Genomic DNA, 17076 nt, shown 5'->3' on the forward strand with positions numbered 1-17076 from the left:
TTAAGTCATTGAATCGCTTGTACAAACGCCACTCACTCACATTTTCCCACCCAAGCACACCCATTCGCCACACTGTAAAGTTGAACAAATCCATAGCTAGATAGATACTTTTTGGGCAGTCACATATAGCCATAGCCGTAGGAACCAGCAGCTGCAGCCACAGATTATATATACATAAATATATGTTTCTCACAACACCAGTAGCCATTTTCTATCCCTTCCAAAAGAATAAATAAAACAGATTTGCAGAGCCACAAACTACAAGCCAAATTAAATATTCCGTACAACTGCTGGGCATTCGCTAACAGATTACTGATTGCTTTCCTAAATATTTCGCGCACGCATTGAAACTATTTTAAGCCCGCCTCCATTGACCATCCAAAATGTATGCCTAATCGAATCTCTTCGAACTTGTAGCCTCGATTTCGGTGCGCAATGTGAACAATCTGCCCATGGGCAATCTGACGGTGAAGCCGGATCCCTCGGATGTCCAGCCGGAGTCCGCCTTTGCCCCGTACTACGGCGGAGCGGCGGAGACGAAGTACGCCAAGAACACCGTGCTCACGGATCGCGGACTTTACGCCGGAAACGGCCTGGCCACATCCACGCCCCAAAATCATCAGCAATTCCGGATGCGCCGCACCGGAAGTAGGGCGGAAATCGATATGCTGGAGCGCGAGACGAGTAGCCAGATCAGGGTAAGTCCATAAAGGGTTTAAACTTAATCGAATTGCGGAATATTCACAAATAATTGACATTTGAAACTGACTTTATGCTTTTTCAAGTCAAGTAAATTTCACTTTTATTGTCAGCATTTAGCTTAATATTAAAAATGGAATTTATATAATGGAAACATTTTACGATATTAAAAAAACCAATTTCGCTACACACAAAGAAGATAAAATATCACTTTGGTAAAAGAAAAGTGTGGGCTCTACTTTTAAATGCCATACACAAGTGATAAAACTTATTAGAATTTATTTTTCAAAAAGGATAAGCTTAACCTTATTTTATTGGACAAATAAATGTTTTACATTTCTCCATTAATAACCAGCATTGGATATCACAAGTGTGTTAAATTCTTAAATATTAATTATTTGTACAAAAGTATTTTGGTTTTTGTGGATTTATTGCCACCAATTAAAATCAGTTTGATTCAACATGATATATTCTATAGATATTGAGTTAAGTGCAATTTGGTCAAATTAGAATTATATTAACTATATTAAAAATATGGCACTTAATAAATAATAAAAGTTGTCATTTAAAATGAATATAAGCTTTGGAATATAAATTTAAATAAATCACTTTGAGTTGGTGTTATATTAGGAAAATTGTCAAAGTGAAAAATTTATCGAAACCGAAACGGGGTGCAAGTTTTGATGATGACCAAACATAATTCATTCACAAAACCCACAGAACTTGGATGTGTCGGCCGGGGATTTGCTGAGTCGCACCCACGAGGAGCTGGTCCTTCTGCTGATCCAGTTGAGGAGGCAGAGCAGCCAGACTGCCAGAGCCATCGAGCAGTGCTGCAGCGACATTCACGATGTGCAGGTGGATAAACAAATGAATTCTATGTTTATCGTTGGGCGGTTTTGGCTAACTTCTGGTGCTGGTTCTGTGACTAATTCTATACTTTGTCTATCTAACTTTTAAATTCTGAAATCAACTTTGGAGGTCCAAAAACTTACTATTTTTAAATGAAATTCCCCACAGAATCGCCTGCGCAGTGCCGAGGGTTTGACTAGAGCCGAAAGCATCCAGCGATTGGACTACTTGAAGCAACACCTTTTGGACTTGGAACGGCATTACGAGAAGAGCAAGCCGCTGGTCAATTTGGTAGACAACATGGTCAAGCTGGGTTCGCTGTATCGGAACGATGCCAATGGCAGAGTCCAACCAGCCACTCTGGATCGCCTGGAGTTCAATCAGCGGATGCAGGAGCGTCAAATGCTGCAGGAGGAGCAGCAGCAGTGGGAGCGCCTCAGTCCCAATCAGGCTGAGTTACAGGTATGTTTTCCCAACCAACATTTAAGAAAATAATAATAAACATTACTCTACGAGTAAGGGGTATAATTAACATAAATAAAATAAATAATGCCAAGTCAAAAACTTTTTTATTGTTTGCCTAAAAAATATGATTAACTACGCTGCATTCAAATCAGAAAGAGACAGACAAAAACTTTAATTTACAAAGCCTGACAGCTTAAAAATGACAGGCTAAAACTGGCAATTATAAACATTAAAATGAAACCATTAACACAGGTTTTTTTTTATTTTTTACGTAACTTACACTCTTTTGTTTGTGAACAAACTAGACTTTATACATTTTAATTTTCCACACCCAGGCCAAGGTGCGTGAACTCTACCAACTGGATCAGCTGCTGCAGGAGGAGTCGGGCATTCTGCAGAGTCTGCAGCGCGACAAGGAGGACCTCGAGCGTGCCTTGGGCGGATTGAGGGCTCGCATCCACGACAGCAATGCCACGCCCATGGCCCTGGAGGCGGCCAAAAAGCAGCAGCACATTCTGGAACGCGAACTTTCGCGTGTCCATCAACTGCTGGCCGACAACTCAAAGGTATCCAAGGTGCCTAGTAGAAGTTTTTTGCATTTCGTGTCCTGCTGATTGTTATTTGTCTGCTTGAGCTTCGCATGTCGCTTTTGTAACTAACCAAAAACTAATTTCTTAAGGATTTAAATCAAACCAGATGTCCATGAGTGAGCAGTATAGGAGTAGCCATATGGATAGATGAAAAACAACATTTTTGTTTTAAACTCCAAACTAATTAGTACTTTTTTAGCCAATCAATTTTATTGCCATTACTGTTTTATTTTTTTCAATTATTTTATTATACTGTGCCTGAAAGTCAGTCATTTTTTTATTTACCAACTTCATCAAAAAGTTTTTTAATTCGTACTTTATATGCGGTTGATTATTTCTATTTTTTGTTCTCCATTTAAAAGCATCCGTCCAAACAGATTGGGTTGCTTATGAGATAAAAAAAATAGTCTATTCATTTTAGCTAAGTAATGAAAAGCAAACGACTTTGACATTTTAATGAAATTAAAAGCAGTCATGGGATATGCTTTTATCAGGTCATAGAGCATTTTTTTAATTACCAAGAATAAGCTTCTCTGTTTATGAAAGGGAAAACGCAACGAGCGTTTTCTAAAGCTCGAATAGTGGGATTAATGCAAAAGACTTCTCGTGTTTGTGGCCTCTGCTGCATGTGTCCTTATCAAAACAGAGAGCCACCCAATTAAACTGTAATCCTACCTTGCAGAAACTGGAGCAGACAGTGGCCGGTAATGCGCGGCTGGAGCAGGAGCTGCTCCTTCTCCGCCAGAAGGTGCAGGCCACCCGCGGAGCGACCACCAACGGAATGGGCAGCGATGGCTCCCACATCAATGGCGACCAGACTGCCGCCGTTTTGGCCTCGGAATTGGAGCGTGTGCAATCTCTGGTGGGCGATATGCAAAGGCAACGTCACGAACTCAGCTCGGCCGTGCGCCAGCTGACGGAGAACTCGACCAGGTTGTACCAGGAGATTGGCAACAAGGAGATGAACGGCGGTGGGTCCACCAATGGCAGTCTGAAGAAGCGCAGCAACTCCACCAGCTGGACGGAAACGGATCTGGATGCCAATATGCTGCGATGTGGTAGTCGTCAGCAGCTGAACGACTCGACCTTGAACCTATCCACGCCCCTCTATGTGGACACGAATAGCTCCAGCAAGTTGAGCGACTACAATCGGTACAATGGCGGCGGCAGCAGCGATGCCCTGGAGATGAGTGGGGTGGATAGCGATGGCTTCCTGGACAGCAACCCCTTTGCCCTTGGCCTGGAAAAGCAGGAAATTAAGACGGTGAGGATTGTGAAACGGGAATCGGAACGCAGGAATCGCGACCGCAGCGAAAGGGGTCTGAGCAGCTCTATCCAGAATCTGGATCAGGTCTTGGAGGAGGAGCAGTATGCCCAGCAGCAGAGGGAGCATCAGCAAATGTACGCCCAGAGCTTGGAGGAGCAGATGAGCAATGGCCACCACAGTCGCTCCAAGTCGCTGCCCCGAAACTACAGTGAGCCCCCGAAGCAGCGGCACAGTCGCCACCAGAATGGCAAGCAGAATGGTCACCACTTCAATGGTGGCTACGATTACGATCGGAACAGCAACTACGAGCACCAGCCACCGCCACCTCCGGCTCCCCAGAGCAATGGCCATGGACACCACCATCACTCGCAGAGGGAGCAGCGCGAGCAGCGCGAGCAGCGGGAGCACCTCAATCCACTGGCCAATGCCTACTTCGCCAAGCAGCTCCAGCAGCAGGTTAATCCCTCGCGGGACAGTGCCCGCGTGGCGCTGCGCACCAAGACGGACTCGCTGCAGAGCCTCAACAAGAGCCTAACGGACATCAGTCCGGAGCCAGTGTTCCAGAGCGTGGCCGCCCGCCAGATCATCAACGAAATGTCCGCCGGCTCGGCATCGGAGGACACCGAGAAGGCGGTGGAGAAGGTGCCACCGCACCACAAACATCGAAGGGCGGTGCCCAGGGAGAAGAGGCGCCACTACACTGCGCCGAACAATGTCAACCAGAAGGCCATGGAGAAGGTGCAGGCCGAGAACGATATGAATCGAAATGTAAGTGGTTGGAAAAACTAAGTTGGATACTAAATAATCTTAACAATTTTGTGTATATGAAAAAAATGTAATATTTTGAATTATATTTGTTTGTCCAACTCCTTGACTATTTAAAATTATATTCCTTAGCCTTACAAACATAAAAAAATGGAGTAGCAAAAATAATTATTTCACTAGTGAAAACTTTATATTTAATAGTTAAATTTAAATAAAATATTAAATCATAATATTAATTAAGTTGAATGGATTAATATTAAAACATTTTAATTAATGTGGAAAGTATCATATAAAATTGAAAATTTGATTTGATTTAAATGCATTTTTTTAAGGTAAATATGGTTAATGTTTTAAGTAAATTTGCAGATATTTATGTCAAATCCAAAAACAGTTAGATAAAAACTTTTAAAAAATTTTAACACTTTCATTTTTAAAGTAACTAAAAACCGTAATGGATGAAAATCAAAGGGCAAAAAATTGTGAATTGAGTAAAAATAAATATTTGGATAAACTACGATTTTTTATCAGTGTACAATTACAAGAACAGCACTTTGAAAAATCACTTAAAATCTATTTGAAACAAGAAATATTTCTTATAGTCAAAATCATGATTATTTTTTTTTATATTTTTCACAGAACACAAACTGGCGAGCTCGCGACGATTTGGACATGGAGGTGGCCCTCAGACCTCGAATGAATGCCCCCGATGTGATTCGTTCTGCTTTAGGGCAGGGTGAAAAGATTTCGGAGAATACCATTGACAACTTGCTGTTGGCACCGAACAAAATAGTAATACCCGAGCGTTACATACCAGAAACAGTGAGTTAAATGGTAAAATATTTACTTAATATAATTAACCAATAATGAACCAAACTAGACGCCTGAACTGTCGCCCGAGGAGAAGAAGCGTCGTCAGGAGAAGGTCGAGTCCATTAAGAAAATGCTGTCAGAGGCGCCGATTAGCAGCAATGTATGTCTTGGTTTTTAGCCTGAAAATATACGATTTAGATGAATTAAAATATTCTTCAATATTAACAGGAGAACGAGAGCCTGCCGCCGAGCAAAATTACCGCCGAAAAGAAGCAGCGCGAACACCTGCTGCAACTCAACCAAATTTTGGCTCAGCAAGTGATGCAGGTCAGCAAGATCGTGGCCGGTAAGTTCAGTCAACCACGGATTCATTTAGGTCTCTTACCAGCAGATAACCTTTGTGTTAAGTTCCAATCGATATCCTAAAGCAAATCCCGATTCAATCGTATACGCAATGCCTTGCAAGTTGAGTTTCTGTTTCATGTTTATGTTTTTACTAATATTCTCTCCAAATCGAACATATAGACCCATGAGTTATGTACCTATATGTATGTTACCTAAGCGTTTAATCAGTGTAATCTAACCATGCCAGAAGACCCATCCATTTCAAACTGTCAACTCTATGCTCTTCTAATCTCTATATATGTATCTTCTTTCAACTCTTTCTGATTTCTAGATGATTAATGATAATGTATATCATATGCATACCATCTAATCTAAAGCGTTAAGCCCCCGTTCGAATAAGAATTCTAAGATCATGCCCCCAACTCATTGTGTGCTCACCGGCGTCGTCCAAGTTCATAACCCTTTCTCACAAAGACACACCTCTACCCACACTACAGACACTCTCAACAGTCAATCATACATTTCAAAACCTGTGGCCCACATTGCCCTGCCATGCATTCGCATTCGCATCTGCACCTGACCAGTTTATGTATAATTAATCATTAATTATGTAACCATCGATGAGAGTTCTATGAACTAACGCAAGATTGCATATTCCACATATTGCGCATACGCAGTGTTAGCCGGCCCACAAAACATATCAAACTGGGAGTACTCACTAACTACATTTTTGAAATACAAAATTTTTAATGAACAGTAAAGATAACAATAACTGAGATTTCCGCAAATTGGAATAAACATTTAATTGTATTTCAAATTAAATTCCATAGTGTTTATATTTTCATGAAAATTATAATTTCTTTTGTTTTAAAGAAATACCTTAATTATATTATAAATTTTTAAAAATATTTTTCTCAGAGTTATACAATTAATAAAAACAGCAAGAGAGTTGGACCAATAAAGATACTCCACCAACCTAGGTTTCCTCCACATATCAGAAATTATTATTATAAAACTAACACATATAAAATTTTATTATGATTTTATAATTTTTGTATTTGCATTTGTATTTAATTTTACATGTTTATTTGTTTGTTTTGCATATTTTTCTAGGAAATCCCACTAGTCACAACTAATCCGCAAGTAGCCTGTCGAGTTGTTTCTGTTCACCTTTTGTGTTTACCTTTGCATTGCATTTAACTTTTGTTCACGTTGTGTTTTGCAAATCGATAACTGAGAGGGTTCGCATCACGATTCGCGATAAATGAGATTTGTTGTTCGGAACATACCAAACATATAAGCATACCTAGTTACACCTAAGTATACAGTAACTACAGCAATAACAGCAAACATGAACACACGCGAAGTTGAGATTTAAAGCATGCTAAACTCACAAAAAACTCACTCTAAACAAAACGCAAAAATTCACAAACAAAATTAAACAAACATAAATAGAAAACGACAACAAGAATAAACTGCAACGCAATAGCAACAAGAACAAGAACAACAACAACAAGCACAAGAACAACAACAACAGATATACGATTGCGTAAGTCCAGGTTTGTACACGTTTTGATAATACGATATTCATAAATAAACAATATGCGAGTATTGTAGCTTCCAGGCCATGCATTCTATACCAACGTAATCACGCCCAAAAAAACTCTGCTTAGCCTTGAAATAAAATATTGGCCAAATTAATCAAACTGCACGCCTTAAATATAATTGTAGAATTTAAGATCTAAATGAAAATAGCACTCCAACACTAATCCACTAAACAACACACAACCAAAACTTACCAAACACTCAAAAAGAAGTAAAAATAGTAGAAGCACAGAATTAAATGTTTTCACCAAAGTGCAAATATATTGGAAAATTAAATAAGAGAAAGGAATTACAATTAAACCTACAGAAATATTAGAAAACGCTTATCCGAAAATGACAGACAAGGAATAAATATAAACAAATAATATTTTGTACAAACTTATGACATGAAATTCTCTATACTTATATTTTCATATATTTGACCAAATCAAAAAAATAACTAGAAATGCTTGATAAAGTTTGCAATTAAAATTTTACATAACGAATTTGGTCAAACTCATAAAGTGTCAGTTTCAAATAAAATCAAATTCTACAAGAAATGTTTGCGAAAGTTTTCAAAACCAATTTAATGCAAATTGCTTAGTTTCTAAACAAAATTTCTGCACTGCCTAACATGCGTATAAAAGTTGTCCAAAAGAGTCAAAAAGCGATAAATCGAGTAAGTATAAGCTCAAAGCACTAACAAAAAGGCTAAGACAGGAGTAGCAGCAAACACACACTCCCAACAACAAGAAAAGTTTCAAAAAATAAAAATACACGAAACAAACACACACGATATATACTTCCAAATGGTTACCGGTGTACTTTTTTATACTACAAACTTTTACAGCACGCTTGGGAAGGTTTTTGGTCTAAGAAAATATACATTTCAGACGTGGTGAACTAACTTTATGCCCTCTTTGTCAACCCACAGAAAAAGCCATGTCGAAGGCGGCCGAAAGATCGAATCAGGATGACGAACACCGATCGGAGTCACCAAGCGAACCACTGCCGATATTCCAACAACGCGACAATTTTTACAGCTAAACGACAACGTCAACTAATTAACTAACTCCGATTAGCAAATATATATTATTCAGGCACAATATCCGCTGCATTTATCTTGAGAATCAAACTAGGAAATTTGCTAACAATTTAAACCGAAAATCGTATCAATTCTTTAAAGTGACTGAGTTATAGGGGCGTTATACTATACTATATCTGTTGAAAAGACTATGGAAAACATAAATCAGAGACGGGGGAAAAAAACGAATTTTTGTGAGGCGATTGTTATTGCGTAAAAGATACTAAGCATATTATTATATAATATATATATATACAACATATACAATATGGAAATCAAAGATTCAACATATCACTGTAAGCGTGTTACAAGTCATTCAAACGATATCAATTACACACAATTAGCGAGCGTTCTTGAACTGTAGGAAAATCGATCGGTATATCCGCATTGGGTCAGCAATTATGTACGATTTAAATCGGAGTTGAGGCGAATCAAATACGTTCCTGAAAGGCTTACAAAGTAGATGGGCAGGTCAAAACTTATTCACGACAACTAATACAATAACTTTAAAGACTTTTGTAACGGACTTTTCGAGAGTAGCGCATTTTTCTCTACAAAGGAACAAAAAATCAACCAACCAACAAACCAACAAGCAGTGAACCACTTTTGGAGCCAATCTTATTGCATTTGATATGAACAAGTTTTTAAGATCAGTCAGCTAAATATCAACAGCAGTGGCATCAAATCGTTAGTAAGGGACTCGAATCCGAACCCGATATCATCAATCCTATAGACAAAAAATAGAACGCACAGCGCACTCAAAGCACTTCGAACCTTCGCAAATTTTCCCAATACGTACCTATCGCAATTATAAATAATGGATTAACATAAATACACACAACTGAGGAAATATAATTAAATTGTATTTAAACGAGAACATATAAAAGGCAACGCTGAATTACGACATGCGTATATTAATTTAAAGCTATACTTATTTAAACGAGCATAATGCTATAATATACACAAACGTACACATAATTATTTAAATGTAGGTCAATTAGCCAGGCAATTAAAGGGAAGCGGTTGAAATCAAATATTTGATCATGTTGAAGAATGTTTTTAAACAATTGCAATACAAGTCAATGGATAAAATTATACGCAATCGCTGGTAGAATTAAATGTCTATGTAACTTTAAAAGTTAATAAAATCGCATAGCTCTATTCACAATTATACATAAATGAATAATCGTACTAACCCACAAGAACAACGACGATATATTGTTAATAGAGAGAAGAATCTAAATGAAAACGATCCCTTCAAAATTGTACAAAAATATATTTTAAGTTCATAGTTTTTAGTTGTTATTATCTATTTGCTACGTATGGTTTAAGGTTCGTTTATCATTATCATTAAGTTCCCAATAATTCCACAAGTTGTTTGTACATTTCGCGGTGCTATATGGATGTGTATATGTAAATTATTTTCTCTCAAGTTTTCCCTTAAGTTCGTGCCACCTTTAGAAAAAGTTAGGGCAAAGTCAAAGTACATATAAAGACACTGTCAGAAATTTAGATTGTCGGCTTGAAATTGCTACTGCACCAGGCATAAGAGCACGCATACTCCCTACTTACCGAAAATAGGAGGGAAAAACATTTAAAAAAACCACACTCAACAAATATTTATTGCATATATATATAAATATACATAAACATATACATACAAACTGTACGTCATAATATGATAAGAGTTGAAGACGATAAAACTGCGAACGAGAAATGTTATCAATAAAGATTATAGTTGAAAATTCAAATGCGTCTTTGTTTCCATTGTAACAGCCCGAAGGTTTTACGGAACAGGAACTCGACTGGTCACTTATAGCATTACTGGCCAGCCTTATGACGAATCTCGGCCCCAATTGCCGGCTAAATTCAAGATCAATGTTAAGGGGCGGATTCTCCGTCGTCATGAATCACAATGAGTCCAGGCGTCGACAGCTCAACATTGTATATTTTGTTTTGAATTGTGCCCTGGTGCGACGCTTCTGGCATGACAAATAGACCCAGAAATCGTCGCAGAAGCTGGCTCAGCGGCATTGTGCGGGCGGGTAGATAGACATGTCAGGAGAAAAGTGGAGCTTTCGATAACTTTCTAAAAACAGCCTTATCACTGTTCGATATCAAATTAGCATAATCGTGACTCTTGCGGCTCAGCGAATCGCCCACAAGGTGCTCAGTGATAGTGAAATTGATTTAAATATTTGGAGTACACTTAAAAAATAATATTTTAATTTAGTTCTTTCTAGAAAATCAAATTCTAGTTGAACAAAAATGTTTAAAAAAAGTTTCCATAAAAACATTTATGGTTCTTTCCATGTTTTTTTTAATTTCTTACTATTAATTAATATTTAGTAAATTATAAACAACTTATTTAGCTATGAAAAGGAAATTCCTTACATTTTTAAACAACTTGTTACATTCAGAAAGTTTTTTAAAGTAAAAAATTGCTTTCCGGTTCATCCGGCAATTTCGAAATTCATTAAAATATGTGAACTTTTTATAAAATTGTCTTAGATTTTAGAGTTAAATAAATTACAATTTTCGAAATCAATTGGTTAAAGAAAGCTTTTATATCCAGGTTTCTGTTTTAAGTGTATGTCCTAACAATTTACTACAAAAACGTTAATTTGTAAGGTTTTCGCTTTGTCGGACAACCTCACTCAATGAGGTTCAATTCAGTGACCGCAAAATTAACAACACTTTGTCACATTAACTGGCAATTAATGTACGTTTGTGGCTATTCCGTATCAACATCGGTGAATTGCAGGCCGGGCTAATTACAAAACGCTCAAAAGACCACCGAGTTATGAGTGTAGACGCGTATGTAAATACGGATGGAGTATGAAAAACCTGAATAATCTTTAACCGATCAGGTTTATGGCGTCGAGCACTGATGATGCGCACAAAAGCAGCTCGAAATCTGAGTGAGTAAGGCAGCAGCAGATAAAAGCCCCGACTTGCGACATTGTCCAAGTATTAATTGTGCGGAATAAAGTGAGTCGCCCCGCGAGATTTAGTCGATGTTTTGCGGCTAAAGAGTGTGGTTCAAGCGAAACGTTCAAGTAAGATAAACTGTTCAACTGGATCAGTACCTGGGATTCGGAATACCAGAATGTTAGCCTCAGTTGCCGCCCGTGTAAGTCCAGGCCGTAAATTGCCAGCCCAGCGCAACCCCATTTCAAACGCATATTTCACACAGCTGGCGCTGTTCGCCGTGATAAGCTCGCAGACTCTGCAGCTGCTCCAGGCTGCTCCCTTCCCAGGAATCGAGAACGCGTCAGTATCCGTATCTAAAGTCCCCATTTTTTTGTCCGTTTCACCTGGTTTGTTTTTTGTGTCTCCCGTTTACAGTGCCTTCACCAGCCAAGATTTATTGGCCGAGGAATCGGCGCCCGTCCAGCACTATCGGCACCGTCGCCATCACGGGGACGGCAGTTACCACGGACACGGACACGGCCACCACAAGCGGCACTGGGATCACCACTTTCCGGATCCGGACTGCCATCACCCCCAACATGGATTTGGATTCGAGCATTCACCACATGGACCGACGCCACCCTACGGTCCACCCCCTCACAGATTCGAGCCACATGGTTTCGAACCATTTCCGAACACCTTTGGAGCCCCTGAATATGAGGAGCACCAGCGGCCGTTTAAGGCGGACTTGGAGCCCTTTAAAGGTAAGCTTTAGCTACGAAAAGACATAACTCCTATTATGTAAAATAGCATTATCGGCATGTCATGAAAAGAATCAATCAGTGGCGTTAATACTTTCAATTTCATTTTTTTGTACTCGCAGTTACGAATTTCTTGTTGCATACTTTTTTAATGCACCATTTTATATAATTTTTTATCATAGTGGAGGGAAGTTATACAAAGTATTTCATACCAGTGCAGTGGGTGCGGGTATCTCACTGATTATTCTTATTTTTATTTCTTGCGTTCACTATCTTTCTGATAGCCATGTTTGTTTTGTTTTTGGATAAGCATTTTTTCTGTTGTTGATTTAATTTTTTTATGGCCATGTAAACATTGGTATTATACACAAACACTTTCTTACAAATGATGCAAAATAGTGGTCTTAAATGGGGAGTCTTAATAAATTAGATCGAAATTCATTCAAAATAGGGTTCTAAATATTAGTTGTATATAAATATTCTAATAAGTATGTTATATTTTTATCAATATATTCTTAAAGGAAATTATTTTTTTTTAAGCGACTGAAAAGAAAGCCTTTTTAAGTCAATAAAATCATAATAAGAGGAACCCTTATTCTGTATTAAGCCCAATAGAATGTCAGATAAAAAATAATTGCAATTATTACTTGCAGATGTCAAAGGAGGATCTCAAGTGCGCCCCAAAGAGTCCGGACCAAGTAGCGTAGCTCCACCACCCGCAGCTCCAGCCACATCGCCCTCAACCACCGCCCGCACCACTAGATCCACCACCACATCCACCACTGCGGCACCGGCACAGGCACCGGCACCCATCAGTTCCAGCAGTGAAGAAGCCGCCCCGGCCATCGACATTCGCATTGGCTAACGACCTAGAACTTAGCCCCGATTCCATGTTATATCTTGTGACATTAAAGTTGCTAACTAAACCACAAGCTATCTATCCATTACCATTATAATCGGCCAGCGAAGCCTGGACAGCTGGATGCGCACAGCGTAACATTATCCAGGCCACTTACAGGGATCTTCTTTTGGGCCCTGCCTGAAATATGGTAATTCTGGAGCATAAACAACGGCGGGGGGTTGACAGTAAAGTGAAATAAAATGCGAATGCAAAACAATCGGAAAGAAAGTGGCAAAACAACAAGCTAAACTGATCTGGAAATGGGCACAGTCAGTCAGCAGAAACACAAAAGCCCGTTCTTCGCCCCTCCGCGACCATGCCCCCCTTTTTTTCAGTGCTTCTTCGGAGAATCACACCTCTCACGCACTCTACGCAGGAACAAAGGCGCAATCCAAGAACCGGACTGCAAAAAGAGTATTTAGAGCCAACGCCTCCCACTATAAAAGTCGAGCTGATCGAGAGCTCGACTGTCATTTGACGCCAAACGCGCGTCGCACGCACAACGCTCGAGATTCCCCCCGATTTTAGTGTATATATATATATATCTACACGGTATATTCAAGTCTTGGCCGATCTTCGTTTTGTGGAGGAGCATTAAGAAATGGGTAAGCCTGACCGTGCATACAAAGTGCAAATCGGTGAATGAACTTGGGGTGTGCAGCATTATGGACACATAGCCTTAGCGGTCCCATAAACACAGACCCTAACATTCGTTCAACAAGAGACTCGGACTACATTCAATTATAAATGCACGTCACGCAGATCTCGAAAAACGAGTCGTTAGTGGGAATCGGGAGAGGCTTTAACGATTCTTTTACTGAGAAATAACAAAGCAACGCGGAGTGTTCCTGAAAGGTCTCGGGACTAAAATATAATAATGGTAGTGCCTAAAAATAAGCAACGTAAATATTTTGCTTTAAAAGCTTGTAACTTTCAAAGCAAAAACCTCTAAACTCTTGCCTAAAGCTTTAAAAACTATTTGGGCATTGGATTTAACTATATTAATGATAATAATATTAAGTTGTTCTGATTTCTATACGTTATTATATGATTTTTTAAGTTTTTCTTAAGAAACGATTTATTTTCAAATGTAAATTCGATTTTTGGTTTTTATCCCACTTAGTGAATCATATAGCGCTCCTGATCCTGGGAGTGATATGTTCCTGGCCAATTGCAACGCTGGCCAGTGAACAGCCCTCTCGAATTGTCTGCTACTTTAGCAACTGGGCAGTGTATCGACCTGGAATCGGACGATATGGATTGGAGGATGTGCCTGCCAAACTGTGCACTCATCTGATTTACTCCTTCATCGGTGTCAGCGACAAGAGCTGGGATGTCCTGGTGATCGATCCTGATTTGGATGTCGATCAAGAGGGCTTCAGCAAGTTCACACAATTGAAAAAGAGCCATCCCAATCTGAAACTGCAGGTGGCTGTGGGTGGCTGGGCCGAAGGTGGCTCAAAGTACTCCCAAATGGTGGCTGTTCGTGATCGCCGCCAGAGTTTCATACGCAGTGTGGTACGCTTCATGAAGCAGTACAACTTCGATGGATTCGACTTGGACTGGGAGTATCCGGGAGCCACGGATCGCGGTGGCTCCTTTGGGGATAAGGACAAGTTCTTATATTTCGTGCAGGAGCTGCGCCGAGCCTTCGATCGCGAGGGTCGAGGATGGGAGATCACCATGGCTGTGCCGGTTGCCAAATTCCGACTACAAGAGGGCTACCATGTCCCGGAGTTGTGCGAGTAAGTAGAAATCATTTGGGGGATTTGTTTTTGTATATTTGAGAAATCTTAAGGCACGTATACTTTTAATTCTAACAGTTTCTGCTGCTACATCATTGTTGAAACCTACTTAAAATAATTTTAGTTTGAGACATAAAATATTTTATCTGAATGCTGATTAAGAAAAATCCTAAATAAGTTGCACAATGATTTGACTAAACAAATGGTTAGTGTTTTTAACTTATCGTTTTTTACACGTTTTGAAATCTTAGCTAATATATTTAAATTATTAGAACTAATTTATTTTTATTTAAGTCTTTTTTTGACTGTGCAAAAGCCACCTTTAGATTTCCAAAAACTTCGAGTCCCGCTGATTTATTTTCGCACATTGCAGATTGCTGGACGCCATTCACGCCATGACCTATGACCTGCGGGGAAATTGGGCCGGATTTGCCGACGTGCACAGTCCGCTGTACAAGCGAAAACACGACCAATACGCATACGAACGGCTGAATGTGGTAAGTGAGATACAAAGAGATCAAGGGAGAGGGGGATGAGCTGCTGATTGTGGTGCCAAACTAATTAGCGTCGCCATTCAAGAACGACGGCCTTGCATTGTGGGAGGAGATGGGCTGCCCGGCCAACAAGCTGGTGGTGGGCGTACCGTTCTACGGCCGTACCTTCACGCTGAGCAATTCGAACAAGAACTACAACATGGGCACCTACATCAACAAGGAGGCGGGTGGCGGAGCTCCGGGTCCTTATACCAATGCCAGCGGCTTCCTGGCCTACTACGAAATTTGCACGGAGGTGATGGACAAGTCGAAAGGATGGACCGTGGAGTGGGACGACGCCGGAATGGTGCCCTTTACCTACAAGGACACCCAGTGGGTGGGCTACGAGAATGAGGCGTCCGTCCAGATCAAGATGGACTACATCAAACAGAAGGGTTACGCCGGCGCCATGACGTGGGCCATCGATATGGATGACTTCCATGGAATGTGCGGCAAGAAGAACGGCTTGATGCAGATCCTCTACGATAACATGAGGAGCTATCGCGTTCCGGAACCTACAAGGGAGACAACACCAAGGGTAAATATCGCCTCCTCAATTGAGTGGTTACATTATTGAGATTTTCTATTTTTCAGCCCGAGTGGGCTAAGCCCCCAGCAACTCCGCCAAATCCGGATGAGGCTCAGTTAGTCCAGACTGAACCAACGACGACCACCACAAAGCGGCCAAAGCCAAAGCCCAAGCCAACTTCGAGCATAGTAAGCCCAACATCTGGACCTGTGCCAACCGTGGATAGCACAACCCAAAAACCAACCACAAAGGTAACAAAAAGAAAATGTTTTCGGTTTTAATTAAATATATAAACCAAATAAACGTTCAAACCTTTTAAAAATAGTTTGGGTTGAATGGAACATAAGAAATGTGTCAATAACTATTGTTGCTAATTACTTTTTACTCTTAAACCTCTTAACTTTTTCAAGAATTAAATTAGTAGATTCGAAATAGAATACCAATTTTTATTTAATTTTAAACTCTTTAATTTTTTTTAGAAACCTAAAAAACCGAAGAAGACAACCACCAGCACCACCACAACAACAACTCCTGCTCCGGAAAAAAATACAGAAGAGCCTTTGGAAGTTGTAGATCCCGAACCGCCAATGGAACCCCAGTTTGATCCCAACGAAATCGATTGCACCAACCGAGACTTTGTGCCACATCCCAATTGTCGAAAGGTAAGTGGAAAATAGTTGCTATAAATGATCAGTTGAATCTGGGAAGCATTATGAGCGATTAGTTATAAAAAATATTTGCGTTCTTTCTGGCGATTAATAAAGCAAACTTAAATTGATCTTGAGGTAAAAATAATTTATCTATTTAAAATGACCCTAAAACTAGATTTTTATTCAAAAAAAGGAAATATAATTTTTAATTTTCTCCCACAGTACTTCCGGTGTGTCCATGGCAAGCCCGTGGAATTCGAGTGCAAGGAGGGAACGGCCTTCCACACGGTCCTGAATGTCTGCGATTGGATTGAGAATAGCGATCGCTACTACTGCACCCGCACGAAGAAGAAGCAGGAGGGCAACGAGGCCCACTAACTGTCCCAAAATACATATTTCTAAATTATTTAAAACACAAACTCTAGCATAGGGTGGGAAAATCTTTATTTACACTTAGAAATAGGTGTCTAAGTATTTTAATTTAATAGCATTGTAGAGATACAAAGATGATCGAGACGAAAACAATAAAAATAAATATGACTTTAAAAACCAATAAACCAAGCACTAAACGAGCCATTTATTA

General features: G+C 39.7%; 3 protein-coding genes across 10 annotated transcripts in view; all 3 read left to right on the plus strand.

Moving 5' to 3' along the window:
* The window catches only part of LOC128266304 (polyglutamine-repeat protein pqn-41), a 54745-nt gene extending 44533 nt beyond the window's left edge, over window positions 1-10212 (plus strand). The window contains exons 5-13 of one of the 8 annotated variants that reach the window (XM_053002735.1): window positions 418-698; window positions 1420-1557; window positions 1720-2013; window positions 2352-2591; window positions 3289-4641; window positions 5275-5457; window positions 5516-5608; window positions 5677-5794; window positions 6125-6862. In XM_053002735.1, the coding sequence (XP_052858695.1) occupies window positions 418-698; window positions 1420-1557; window positions 1720-2013; window positions 2352-2591; window positions 3289-4641; window positions 5275-5457; window positions 5516-5608; window positions 5677-5794; window positions 6125-6132 (2708 nt within the window). In that variant the 3' untranslated portion in view covers window positions 6133-6862. Of the gene's footprint in view, window positions 1-415; window positions 699-1419; window positions 1558-1719; window positions 2014-2351; window positions 2592-3288; window positions 4642-5274; window positions 5458-5515; window positions 5609-5676; window positions 5795-6124; window positions 6863-6906; window positions 7353-8311 lie in introns of those variants that run through there. The other 7 variants (XM_053002733.1, XM_053002731.1, XM_053002734.1 and 4 more) reach the window with 7 other exon arrangements.
* A 1160-nt stretch (window positions 10213-11372) lies between these two features.
* Window positions 11373-13067, plus strand: LOC128252899 (transcription factor Sox-1). Its single transcript, XM_052981083.1, has 4 exons — window positions 11373-11594; window positions 11658-11734; window positions 11810-12138; window positions 12789-13067. Exons 1-4 carry the CDS (start codon window positions 11571-11573, stop codon window positions 12998-13000), a joined length of 642 nt encoding a protein of 213 aa, XP_052837043.1. The 5' UTR covers window positions 11373-11570; the 3' UTR covers window positions 13001-13067.
* Window positions 13068-13386: 319 nt separating this feature from the next.
* LOC128252898 (endochitinase) lies at window positions 13387-17050 on the plus strand. The gene is made up of 7 exons (XM_052981081.1): window positions 13387-13641; window positions 14160-14781; window positions 15155-15278; window positions 15361-15852; window positions 15909-16094; window positions 16323-16505; window positions 16716-17050. Exons 1-7 carry the CDS (start codon window positions 13638-13640, stop codon window positions 16869-16871), a joined length of 1767 nt encoding a protein of 588 aa, XP_052837041.1. The 5' UTR covers window positions 13387-13637; the 3' UTR covers window positions 16872-17050.
* Window positions 17051-17076: the final 26 nt, after the last annotated feature.

The sequence above is a fragment of the Drosophila gunungcola genome, chromosome 3R, assembly GCF_025200985.1.
Source record: "Drosophila gunungcola strain Sukarami chromosome 3R, Dgunungcola_SK_2, whole genome shotgun sequence".
Taxonomy (NCBI): Eukaryota; Metazoa; Arthropoda; class Insecta; order Diptera; family Drosophilidae; genus Drosophila; species Drosophila gunungcola.